This window comes from Toxotes jaculatrix, chromosome 12, assembly GCF_017976425.1.
Source record: "Toxotes jaculatrix isolate fToxJac2 chromosome 12, fToxJac2.pri, whole genome shotgun sequence".
Classification (NCBI taxonomy): domain Eukaryota; kingdom Metazoa; phylum Chordata; class Actinopteri; family Toxotidae; genus Toxotes; species Toxotes jaculatrix.
In genome coordinates this window covers 2,839,512-2,853,001 of record NC_054405.1, presented here as the reverse complement: position 1 = coordinate 2,853,001, position 13,490 = coordinate 2,839,512, and the positions used below count along the sequence as shown (strand labels likewise).

Here is a 13,490-nt window from a genome sequence, read left to right as displayed (position 1 = left end):
TCATACTAAAGTACAGTGTGTGGTTTGATGGTGATGAGTGAACGTGTCAGAGGAACACAGTATAAAAGACCTGCAGCGGGTATGAACACAGCAGCACGAAGCACCGCAGGCACCTCTGGTGTCTGGTGACTGTTCACTGACTGTGGGACAGTTAGAACTTCCTGTTACATTCAAATACCTTCCATCAGATCAGCCAGTCAGACAGCTTTCCCCTGATCTGAGTTCAGCAGCCTTCGGGCAGAGCGAGGCTCCCTCAAGTTTTAATTACCGCTGAGGGTTTTTTTTTTTTTTTTTTTAATTGTTTTTTTTTTTTTTTATTTCTATAGTATTTTGCAGCCTCTGGCTCAAAGAAATGTGCTTTATTTATAAAGGAACAGGAAACACACACACACAAAGCATTAAACAAAACAAAGGGATTGTGACTTTTTATTTACTTATCCATGAAAATAACACATCAAGAAAAGAAGCAATAATAACGTATAAATTAATTGCACATTACTCTATGCTTTACATAATATCAACACATTTTAGTTACACATTACAATGAATATGGAATTAGAAAATAAAGACTGCCCTTTGCAACCTAAGGCCACTTACCCCCCCTTTTACTAGGGAGTCCAATGGAATGCACAATTCTGAGCTCGGAGCCGTTCAAGTCTGAGAAAATAAAGATTACAAAAAAAAAAATAAAATAAAATAAAATAAAAAGACCAGTGCAAAAATTAAGTTAAAGGGGAATGCCACTGATCCTCACTGTGAGTTTCTGATGTCTGTGTGTGTGGAGGCTCAGTAACAAACCAGACATGAACGAAATCTGTGAATCTGGCTGATTTCTCTCTGAGGAGCAGAGAACATTTTCTGCTTCAGTACATATAGCACCGCCACAACATGATCATCCTAAGGATGTAAGTCAAGTCCGGATTGTTCATCTCTCCCATTGTCAGGGCAGAAGGTAAAGCTGCTTAGCTGATGACTAAGTGCTAATTATACATTTCTATATGTGTGTGTTTTTTTTTGTTTAGCTGACATACTTTTATGGCTGTGCTGCATAAACATACAGCACAATGCTGGGAAACTGTACCGCAGGTGATAACAGATCACAGCTCCCTGTCCCCACTGTCTCTCACTCTCCGTGGACGTCCTCTGTCTCAGGCCTCTAATATTAACGTCTGTACGTTGTTAAAAAAATGCAGTGGTGTTCCCCTTTAAAGTGCTCCTCGAAAAAAAAAGTCAGGAAGGGCTGGTGGTGGGATGGGTGGTGGGTTAGTGAGGGGGGTCAGTCCACGTCTGTTATCTGTTACACTGACCACAGGACCCACATATTAAAAGCAACCAGGTCCCTCCCATGGCGCAGACTTTAAGAGCACATTCACTAATGGCTATTTGGTCTCCATCACACACCATCGTATGGCTAATGTTTACACAGCAACCTTTGTTCACCTGGTTGCTATGGTAACCTGGTTTGTTCCCAGAAGTATGTAAATGTGGACCCAGGGTGAAGAGACCCTCATAAGATCAGACTGTAATTATGGGAAACCTGTTTAAAATGCCGGGTTTATTTACAGCTTGTGTGTGTGTGTGTGTGTGTGTGTGTGTTATCTGCAGTGTGAGGAGCCTCAGTCACAGAGGACCTGAATCAATCAACAGTTTAAAACCCTCTGTTAACACAACCACTACACAACTTCCAAATTTGATTTCTGATAGTACGTAATTAAAAAAAAAAAAAAAAGGATGAGAGAGTGTTGTGTGTGCCCGTGTGTCCATTCTGCTCGTCCCCGGCTACAGATTGGACTGACTCACAGCAACGAAGGCATCTGAAACAGACGGCGGGGACCTGGCTGACTTCCTCTTCCTGTTTGCTCACAAACAAGAACGCGTACAGACCCAGACGCTACGCAGTCAAGGTGCAGTCCTCACATACAGGACTCAGGATGACACGTCACATCAAAAACCCCACAACCAGGTGTCCTGACAGTCATCACATTTCATTTTCCACATGTAGCAGGTTTAATGCTGGACTTTAAAGGACAGTTTGGTCTGTTTTCCGTGTACAGTGAGGGAGTCCTGTAGTTCTGGCCATTATTTCCATCAGTGGGAACAACGATCCACAGAGATCTGGAAACCGAGCATCAGAGACGGAAAGAAACAACCCCCCCCCCCAGCTTAGAGGAAGAAGATAATCTGGATCAACAGTTAGTCTGATGATTACAACAAAGGCCAAATAAACCGAAGCCCCGGATGAAATGAAAAGACTGAAATTGGTGTGAAAACAAAAGCTGAGTTTTATCGTCCATGTAAACAGAGCCCTAACAGGTCTAACACAGATCCAGATCCAGATCCGCCTTTCATTCAGCACAGCACTGCTTTAACATTATGCATAGATGAGATCTCTTACAGTCATTATAGGGAGAAACACAGCTGATTCCAGACTGTGAGGTGCAGGAGTTTTAACGTCACCTGTCCTGCACAGTGAAGCTGCATCTCATTGGTCTGACAGCTGAAATGCTCTGCAGTGTACTGTCTCAAACACGGTGGGGAATGTGGTCACTGAATAACTGAAGCGGAGACGGGGGGAGGCCACGGCGTGACGGCCGCTGAGCGAGCATCGTCTGTGGGCTCTAACAGACGACGTCTGACCTACACGCTGGGTTTGCTCCTCTGATCTTGAACGCTCGAGGTGAGACGCAGGCGTGTCGACGAAGAGTCGCTGAGGAAGAATCCGACATTTTCCACCAACACTGAACATTCTGAACCACTTCATCACTTAAGGCCTGAACTGGGCCTGAGAGGAGCTCAGAGTGTACAAAGGTGTGGCTCACTCATGCAGAACAAATACATTCATAGCCTCACTGTCCTCACACGAAGAACGTCATTAAAAAAAAAAAAAAAAAAAAAAAAGGCCTCAGCTGATTCATCCTCTGGTCATCACTGCACTCTTCTGGTCAAAATCAGATAGCAGGTCTGAGAGGAGTTCTCCTCTGGAGCTGTCGTTCACTTTCCTCCAGGTCTTTGGGGAAACGAGTGACTCGATAAAAGATAAGGCTTCCTCTGACTCCATCTGACTGCTTCCCCGACTCACCAGGCTTAGCTAAGACCCACCCAGTCAGTCAGACTCTGGGCCGGAACGCTGGAGTTTTCTCTAACGGGCAACACACACAAAGGGAGGAAGAGGACGATGAAGGTGAAGCAGGAGACACCGTCACAGAAGACAGAAAGGAAATCAAGAGTTAGAGAAACAGTGGAGTCTGGCTCCCCCCACTGGTTGTAAATAAAAATGTTGTCTTAGAGTGGGCTGAGCAAAAGAGCTGGAAACATCTCGCTCTTCTGAAAAAAAAAAAAAAGCAAGCCCTTCAAAATAAAGTGTGGAGGGTGGCGGGATGAGAAAGGAACAGTAGCAGCAGCAGTAGCAGGATCAGGGCTTTTAAAACAGGCGTTACAGTCTGAGCCCCGAGACCAACAGGAGCATTGGAAAACCAGAGGCCAGCACTGGCAAAGCTCACTGTAAACAACAACAACAACAACAAGCCTGGTTGGGTTTTTTTTGTTTTGTTTTTTTCTTTCACAGGTTTAAATCATTCACAGACATCACAGTCTTTTCTCCCTTTTTTTTTTTTGTTTTTGTTTTGATTCTGCCATGATTTGGTTTTAGCCACTCTGTTGTGCGTCGTCATCTCTGTTCGGCAACAAAAGGCAAGCCCTCCTTAAAATGTTTCTTTGTTTCTGTTGATCATAGGTTTATTTTTTTTTTCTGAGGCCAAGCAGAATGAAGAAGCCCTTTTTTTTTTTTTTTTTTAAATTCAGTCACCATTCAGAGGCACAGCTTCAGTGTTGTGCTCCCCTCTCTGCTGTCTCTGCGATTACAGGTTCAGCCTCGGGGCCACTAAGGCAAACTCTCTCAGGATGTTTCGGGCCACGTCCACTTTGTACTGAGCGATGGTCAGCGCCCGCTTCACGTCATCGAAGGAGTAGCCCTCCCCCATCAGCTTGGCGATCTTGGCGTCCGAGGTCTCCGGCTCCGTGCCGTGGGGTTTGCCTGGGTGGATGTCTGGAGGGATCTTCCTGGGCAGAGGCTTGGGTGGCCTGGCAGGTGCCTGCAAACACTCCATCGATACTTAGAGGGAGAAAAGGAGGGAAATCACGTCAGCGGAGACTAAACTCTGCTGTCACTGAGTAAAGATTGTACAAACTATTTGTCTTTGATGTCTTGCTGCATTATGGGACACCAGAGATGCTAAAATGTGGACATTTTTATAAAATAAAACATAATGAAGCTGTTTCAGACAGCACGTCCTACAGTTATCACTGAGAGAGCTGCTCAGGACTTTCAGTTTTGTTTGTTTGAGGACCTTAATTCCTCGGGTACAAGATTTTTTTTAATCTTTTGTTTTGGTCTAACACCCAGAGAAACAAGCAGTCATATCTATATAAGAACTATATATTCCTATATATGTATTCTGGTGAAGGTTACACCCTCACAAAGACCCGTGTGCATGTGGTCGTCAGCCTACCTTGGCTCCCCGGTAAGTGGTCGTACTCCAGGCAGGCTCTGGAGCCTTTAATGTTTTCTGTGTGTCTTCTGACTGGAGGCAGAGGAGCAGCACTGTTCAGCATGTCCAACACCGTGTCTACAGCGCAGATGGCATGCAGAGATCAGGTCAATGACCAGGCAACAAAGTGTGTGTGTGTGTGTGTGTGTGTGTGTTACATCTTCCACAAGTCACTGAGAACAATACACTTACACACTATCTTTAACTCTGATTTGGAAATGAAATGCTGTACGTTTTCCGGCTCACCTGGGGTCAGTAACAAGTGCTCGTGTCCAGAGGAGGGCCTGTGTGGTCGGGTGATGACAGAGGAGGAGGAGGAGGAGGACGTGGACGAGCTGCAGGATGAGGACGCTGAAGAGGAGGAGAGGTCAATAAAGCTGTGTCGCGCCGGCGGAGGAGGCAGGGGAGGAGGAGGAGGAGGAGGCTGGGATGGAGGCCGGCTGTTGAAGGGGTCTTCTAATGCTGAAACGCAACACAGGACACGGACAAGACTGAGCTCACAGTCTATACAAAGACCACAAGGAGGAAGCAGACTGCAGCGTCTGAAGCTTTTCGAGATTTGTTTCTTATTTATCTTATGATTTTCTAATAATCTGCCTGTAAAGTTGATGGGTTGGTGTGTTCTGGTTGGGGTAGGCTACCTTGAGGGGGGAGCAGAATGTCGTAGTCGGAAGGTGACGCGTTGGTACTGAAGGGGCAGACGGCGCCGAGTGCTGCCCCTGGGCCCGACCCCCTGACTGAAGAACACAAGCAAGAGTTCAACACAGAGCAGCCCGAGCTGTGAACAGCTGCACCAACACTGAAAAAAATGTTTTCGTTGAATTGAGAAGTGGTTGCACGCAATACATTCATCTAAATCTAGACATATTTTTTAAGTTGACTGTACTAGTCATTTCAAATAAATTATATAAGCAGTTTCAGCACAAAAAGTCTGAGTATTTGTTACTTTTTGGTATTTCCTTAGTAATTCTAACTAAACCCATGTTTAATTTACTTAAATTCATTATATTTTGGTTACCTAATTTGTTATTGTGCTTTAAGTTAAATTAAATTGCCTTATTCTACATTATGTAAAACATTTTAATTCAATTCACAGTTTTATTTAAAACAATCAAAATGCATATGTAGATGTGAGGGTGGCTGAGAAACCCGGTATACAACAGTGAGGTGTGGCAGACTGGAGTTCACCTGTCTCCTAGTGGTGGGACGAACAACACTGGTGCGTCAGCACTGTGCCGAGCGCACAAGAGTGAAACCCCGTATTGGTGCGTGTTTCACCTAAAGAAAAAAATCATGTGACCGATACAGGAAGTGTGTCGTTTGGATGTGCCGCGCCAAATTGTGTTTATAAAGAAACAAACTGCATTGACATGTATTGTTGTGGATTTGTTGAATGGAGATGAAACTGTGTTTGCTGCTGCTGTGTAAGAAGTAGTTTTCCCCAGTCTGGAATCATTTTGGAATCATCTTTTGACGGCAAATAAGGTAAATCTTTTTCTCCAGGGCATTGTTTACTGTTAGTTTTTATGGAAATATGTGTCTATTATTTTCTGTAAGAGGTTTGAAATGTTATCAGATAAATTAACTATTTATTTTATTGTAGGTTTGCAGCATGTAAGCCAGAGGTGTCCAAACAAAGGGCCGTGTGGCTGCACATTTTTGTTCCAAGCAATCAAGAGCACACAGTTTGACCAATCAGCTGTCTGAAGACTGAGATCAGTTGATTAAATGAGTCAAGTCTGGTGTGCTGCTGCTGCTTGGTTTCAGCCACACGGCCCTTTGTGGAACAGTTTGGACACCCCTGATGTAAGCTTTTCCATCTTATTTTCATTTTGTTTACCTGCAATGATTTTAGAACCACTGCAGAGGTCACTATTGGGTGACCAACATGGTGTCAATACAGTGCCAACACAGTTTGGGTCATGTGTCAATACACTCCTTGAGGTATCATCATCTCATCACTACTGTCTCCTTTGTTGCACTTCTTTCTGTGTCAGACCAGGAACAGCCAAACCTGAACTGGAGCAGTCCATTTGGTTAAATAGGGGGGTTCACACAGAGGAAGAAACCAAGTGTGGTAGAGTGGGAGGGGTGTTTTGTCTTTTGTGGTGAAATGACCTGTATAAGTATCTTGTTTAAAAAGAAATATGTGTTTTCAAAGTAAGTTTAACTGAAATTCTACTTGATAATTTCTTATTTAATATTGGGATTATTGTAAGTGTGCTGGAAGAGATAATTGATATCGATTTCTTAAGAAGGTGCAGTCCACCAGTATAAAAGTGAGGAGGCTGTGGTTTGTGTTCCAACCAAGCAGCAGCACACCAGACTTGACTCATTTAATCAACTGATCTCAGACTTCAGACAGCTGATTGGTCAAACTGTGTGCTCTTGATTGGTTGGAACAAAAACCTGCAGCCACACGGCCCTTTGTGGAACAGTTTGGACACCTCTGCTTTAAGGGTATAACCAGAAAGGCAGTCTTTTGATGTGTATTATTTTGATTCTTCTTGAGAAGTGCTCTTGAGAAATTTTTCCCCCTTTTTTGCTTACTTTTATCTTTCTGGTTGGCCCAATGTGCATTTTTTAACTGTGAAGTTTTTGAACAAGATTCTAATTTTGTCAAATAAAATGGAATTGGGAATTGCTCCAGTCTGCCACAACCCATTGTTGTATACAGGGTTTCTCGGCCACCCCCACATCTACATATGCATTTTGATTGTTTTAAATAAAATTGTGAATTTAATTAACATATTTCACAAATGCAGAATTCATTCATTCATTTTCTACCGCTTAATCCTCTTGTCAGGGTTGTGGGGGAGCTGGAGCCTATCCCAGCTGACTATGGGCGAGAGGCAGGGTACACCCTGGACTGGTCGCCAGCCAATCGCAGGGCTGACACACAAAGACAGACAACCACACACGCGCACACTCACACCTACGGGCAATTTAAAGTAGCCAATTAACCTAACCCATGCATGTTTTTGGGATTGTGGGAGGAAGCCGGAGTACCTGGAAAGAACCCAGGCAGGCACAGGGAGAACATGCAAACTCCACACAGAAGGGCCCAGACCGGGGTTCGAACCTGGAGCCCTCTTGCTGTGAGGCGATATGCAGCATGCAGAATAAAACAATTTAATTTAAAGCACAATAACAAATTAGTTAACCACAATATATGAATTACATAATGAATGTAAGTAAATTAAACATGGGTTTAGTTAGAATTCCTAAGGAAATCAGAGTAACAACTACTCCGAATTTTTGTGCTGAAACTGCTTACATAATTTATTTGAAATTACTCAAAAATACAAAGTACAGTCAACTTAAAAAAATATGTCTAGATTTAGATGAGTGTATTGCGTGCAACCACTTTCAACATTAAAATTGAGTAAATTCAACAAAACATTTTTTTCAGCGAACAGAGCACCGAACATTCAGCTTACAAAAAGAATTCTTACCTGCTGCCTCTTTCTTATGTTGACACTCAGCAGCAGAACATTTTAAGACTCAATAGTGGATTTCAAAAGTGTCCCAACAGTTTCTACAGGTAATGTGGGATGTTTCAGTCCTCTCTGCTGGTCTCAGGACTTACCAGGTTCAGGGGGCTGTGGCTTCCTCTCCTCACTGGAGGGCTCTGGGGAGCCGTTCTCCAAGTGCCTGGGTGAGAGAGGAAAACTTTTTGCTACACAAACTCTGAAAGCATCAACGCTTTTGTAACCGTGGTAACTTAAACGCACTGAGAGAAGGTCGGTACCTGCTGGGTACAGAGATGCAGACTGGAGTCTGGCTCAGGCAGAGGTTGGATGAAGGGATCTGATAGTCATCCTCCACCCGCTCCATCGCCCTCTGCTGTCGGTCTAACACAGGACTGCTGAAAGGGTTGGAGGGTCTGTGAAGACAGTGGTTGGTTAGTGTCGCTCACTATCACTGACATCAAACATGTCAAAAACACAACAGAAACACAGCCACAGCTAATGAGAGGACAGCTACCAGCTTCAAAGCTCTGCTGACTTTTCCAGGTACAGGATTCGTCACTGTAAAGAGTCATGAAACATGACACATGTCGACTCTTCACAGTCTCAGATTAACACCCACACTCTCAGGGCTTTACAGACAGGTCTTAGCTGCTTGTTGTGGGGACACACAGACGTCCATCAGTGTAGGACCAGTCAGCGTCTTACAGCCGTTCCCGACATCACATTTGAGTGAGATGATTCCTCAACTTGTCCTTTCATGTATCCCGGAGCAGAGAGTGGGGTACATGAAAGGACATGTTGAGGAATGGTCTGTCAGTGGAGTCAGACCTACAGCTTGTGCTCTCTTTAATTTCTCCCCACATCAAAAGACTGTGTGTGTGTGTGTGTGAGTGTGTGTGTCACAATAAAACGCTCACAGCCTTTTTCTGTGCATCGGAAAAACAAGCAGTCTTCACTTTGATGGAAAATATCAGAAACACATTGAAAGATCATTTACTGTTCATTAGAAATGAAATGTGTGTCTGCGGGGGAAATGTTTGGGAAGCTGAGGCCTGAGGACTGAAGAGTGTGTGTGTGTGTGTGTGTGTGTGTGTGCTGTCATGTCCTGCTGTGAATGTGAGAAACATCTCACCTCTCTCATCACGGCTGAGGAACCACTGAGCCGAACAGTAACTCATGACGTGTATCGCGTGTAGAGCATCGGGGCCATAATCACCGTGCTCTGAATGATCCCAGAACAAGTGATGTGAAAATATGCGGCACCTCTTATCAGCTGGCTCCGCCCCTTGTTCGCTGTGTTTACCCACTGCATGTGTTACAGTGTACAGTAAGGTGTGGGTAATGATTAAACACAGCAGCAGTGGAGGAACTGTCCTCCACGATTGATGCAGGGACTTTGATATATATATTTTTACTATATCTATATAAAAATGTGCGTGTGAGTAAGTGGTCCTGTGAATGTAACCTATCCTTGCAGAGCTTATGTGTGCGAGTCAGCTGCGGTATCATGTGTTAGGGAAGTGTGTGTGTGTGTGTATTACTCTAACAGCCCCCACAATATTTTACAACACTAAATTGTTTTCAGTAGGAGCAGAGCTTCCTCTTTCAGCTCAAGCTTCATCAGAAGTGGCAGCTCTATCCCCTGCCTCCACTACAGCCTGATACACAGAGAGAGGCCTAATCTAATCCGGGGCTGCAGCTAAAAGGCTATTAGATGTTCAGCCATCATTTTTCAAAGCTGTCTCTATAGCCAGGCCCCCCCCCCCCCCCCGAGGCTACCAGACCTCACACTGGTATAAAGTCCCAGAGTCTGAAACCAAGGAGAAAAGAAAGGAGCAGACTCAGGCGACAGAGCTTCAAGACCAAAGGGAAGTGATACCTGCTTGTACAGGAGAAGCAGCTTTAACACGCAGTGAAGCTCGTTTTAAGATAAGGTTAAAAACGAGCCCAATTTTGTTAGTGCTCTCCCCAAAGTCTGCTCTAAGACTGTCCACTCAGCTCAGCGGCCAGACGACACTGCACATGTCTGATACAGGAGGTAAGATAGAAGAGGTACTACAAAAAAAAAAAACCCCATTAACTCACAGGGAGCTCACAGGTTAATGTGTTACTGGAATCTTATCTACCCACACTAACACATTTCTCATTTCAATACTGCCCAAACTTTTCCGCTGTATTTCCAGGGAAAGTGGTTGTCCGTAACTTGCTGGATAAATGATCCCATTGTGTGTGAATGTGTGTGTTTGTAATACTCACTTGTGGCTACTGGCGAGTGTGGACTGAGTCGGCGAGAGCCGCGAGGGAAGGACGTCGTACTCGTCGCTGACTTGAATGCCGTTAGAGAAGGGCTGCACAGACACACACACACACACACAAGAGGATCAAGAGGAAAGAAAGTGGGGGTTGAAAAACAATGTATGTGTAAATGACTTGTTTATGAAAAGCTGATATATTTGAAATAAAGGTTTTCATTGTCCAGTCATCAGCCAGCGGTGCTCTGAGCAGGATGAATCACTGTCTGGAGAGTTAGCGGTAGAGTCTAGATATCTACACTGTGACGAGCTCTGCATGTAGACAGCAGTGCTGCTGAGGAGGACTGTGATGCAGCAATGCATGACAGACCTCAGGATAGATCCTCTGCTCTCCTGTGATTTAAGCTCAATACTAATCCACAGACTCTGCAGTCACAGGGAAGACGTGAGCTGTGAATTCTGCCTTATCATCAGACTTGTTCTGAAAAGCCTGGGCCGAACGTGACCTTCGCTATCAGCGGTTTAGAAGTAATATTTCATATGCAAAGCGCACCTGCCGCTGAACTGAGAGCTTGAGCTCTGTACGGCAGACAAAAAGCATGCAAATAACCACATCCACTTCCTGAACATCACCAAAAGTGACAATGCTCCTCCACACTGCAACTGGAGGCACTGCGTGATCAAAGAGCGTCTCTGGAGGGAGAGATCAGCTGTGTGTGCCTGAGTGTGTGTGTGTATAAAAAGACCATGTGAATCATTAAACTTTCCACCGTTGTCTCTCTCTACTCATGAACAAGCGTATCACACTCTGTAACCAAGCACAGAAAGATCAGAATAACCACGAGTGTAAACTCATTAAGCTTCTGACTTTCATGAACAGAGTGCACATTCAGGTACTTTACCTCATGAACAATGGTCCACACTGTGCTGTGGGCAGTTATAGAAAAGCAGAAGGGGGGGGGGGGGGCTGCTCTATTTAACCTGTGTGGACCACACATCTGCAGTCACACACTCACAGACAGAAAGAAACCACTCTGGATGCTATAAATCAATGAAGAGCAGCAGGTACAAAAAAAAAAAAAGAAAAGACGTTAAGGACAAATATGTTTCATTCACTACCAGTGCTTTGCACTTTGCTTCCTGCTGTCAGTGTGAGACATGTGTCACTGGACATCATCTTTAAAGACGACTGATCTATTAGGAGTTCACACCTCTGGGTGTGATGCACAAGTTCAACCCCCTTAACAACCACCAATGATGTGGCTTGAAGCAGGTCACATACATGTAAGCAACTGCTGTAAAACTGCACCTATTAGGATTCTGTTTCTTTCATTAATGGACCCTGTGTCTCTCTGACTGTCTGATTTTTCTGCTTCCTAACTGTAAAAAAAAAAAAAAAAAAAAAAAAGCTTGACAATGACAGAACATTTATTAAAGGGCACAGATGTTTATATGTGGTGGAATATCTGAGAGAATAAGTCATTCCAGTCTATATTCATACCACATTACAGACACATACGCATCTATGAATAATACAGTTCCAATGTATTAGCACCAAGAAACCCACATGATGAAATAAACAATGATAACAGAAATCTGTAGGAGGGGAGAGAAACCATTAAATGCTTCAGAGACTCTAAATTAGTAAGAGCAACCACGTCTAAAAAAAAAAACGAACCCTAACCCTGCTAACAAGCTGTGGAGCTCACCTGCCTGTTTCTTTCCATGGGACAGCTGGTCAATCAGAGAATCACATACATGTCATCAAACAGGATGGCCGCGTTCTTAAAAGTATAAAATAAACACGCATACTGTGTCTTCAGCTTCTCTGTGGAGACTGTGACACTGAATGCAGCTGTAAACAAAGAAAAACTGCTTCCTGTTCGGTGTCATGTGGATTCAGGGTCCTGAGACGACGACGGCAGCGACTTTCTTATACATTTACGCCTTTGATAAGCGCATGCATCGTCAATCAATCACACTGTGAGGATGTCAGAGCATTCATCCCATCGGAACCATGAACATCTGTGCAAATTTCATGCTAAACATTTCTTTTCTTTTACTGTAGAAACAAACCAAAAAAAAACTTCTCCCAAACCAAAGCTGAGCCCTACCTTGGAGTTCTCTGAGTTTCCTGCCCCCTCAATTCTGTGTCTGTGTCCAAATCCTGCAATGGGACAGCTGAGCGGTCTCCCATTCAGGTGGGAGGAGGGGCCGGCAGGGCCCAGCTGGAGCTGGTGTTCGACTCCAGTCCTATGGGCGTCTGCCAAGTGGCTGTCTTTGGCACCGCGTGTCTCGGGGGGCATCGGGGAGTCTGACAGGGTGCCAGTGGACGATGACACGGAAGAGGACAAGGAAGAGGGGCTGGAGAGCCAAGAGTGGCGTGACTCGGGGGGGATGGGGGGCGGACGCTCGGGGGGAGGCGGCGGAGGTGGGTCCCTCTGGGGGGGAGGTGGGGCTGGGAGAGGCTTGTCTTGCTTCCTGGACATGCCTGGTGAAGACTGGAGAGGTGGAGAGAGACACACTGACTTTAGTGATCATGTGACATGAAATACAGGGCAACTCATCTTTCCTTGTATTTGGGAAATGCCACGACTGACCTTTGGGGAGCCGGTGGGACTGGCAGACGGGGAGCGGATGGCACCTTTCTGGATGAGGTCCAGTCGTGGCGGGACAGGGGGAAGGCCGAGGTGCTGGACGGAGTGACTGGAGTCTCCTCCTCCGTGGGCTTTCCTGTGCGGGATGACGGGCGAAGAGTTGGGGGACACCATGGGCGAGTTCTGACGTTCGCCACAGTACTGAGAGGACATGAAACAAAGTCTTAAAGGGGCGTTTAGATTAGATTCAGTCACTTGTGTCTTATTCACCCAGTGATTCTTCAAGCCCTTTCGCCTGTCCATCAACAGATCAGTGATTTACCTTCCTGATGCTGGCCAGTCCGTTCATGACCAAGCAGTCCTCTCGGTCTTCCTCGTCCTCCAGCTCCAGCATTTGGCAGCTGTGCTGGTCCAGGAAGAAACACTTGGTGCCCTCATTTCGTGGGTCAAAGGGATCCACGATGATGGGCTCTGTGCCTTTGATCTCACAACGGCAGAACGGGCAACCCTGACCATCTGATTCCTGGAGCGGATATATGGGAAAAGAGTGTGTGAGACAGGATACATCATTGCACACACACACACACACTGTGACACAGGTGTGGTAGTAACATTTGTAAC

At 45.2% G+C, this 13,490-nt stretch overlaps 1 protein-coding gene across 3 annotated transcripts in view; it reads right to left on the bottom strand.

The window, feature by feature from the left end:
* Positions 1-2,903: 2,903 nt before the first annotated feature.
* Positions 2,904-13,490, bottom strand: part of cblb (Cbl proto-oncogene B, E3 ubiquitin protein ligase) — a 45,382-nt gene continuing 34,795 nt past the window's right edge. For all 3 annotated transcript variants that reach the window (XM_041052111.1, XM_041052110.1, XM_041052112.1), the window contains exons 10-19: positions 13,192-13,392; positions 12,873-13,070; positions 12,387-12,773; positions 10,277-10,368; positions 8,299-8,433; positions 8,137-8,201; positions 5,189-5,284; positions 4,794-5,009; positions 4,509-4,625; positions 2,904-4,111 (exon numbers count right to left, since the gene is read on the bottom strand). In XM_041052111.1, the coding sequence (XP_040908045.1) occupies positions 3,858-4,111; positions 4,509-4,625; positions 4,794-5,009; positions 5,189-5,284; positions 8,137-8,201; positions 8,299-8,433; positions 10,277-10,368; positions 12,387-12,773; positions 12,873-13,070; positions 13,192-13,392 (1,761 nt within the window). In that variant the 3' untranslated portion in view covers positions 2,904-3,857. The remainder of the gene's footprint in view (positions 4,112-4,508; positions 4,626-4,793; positions 5,010-5,188; positions 5,285-8,136; positions 8,202-8,298; positions 8,434-10,276; positions 10,369-12,386; positions 12,774-12,872; positions 13,071-13,191; positions 13,393-13,490) is intronic.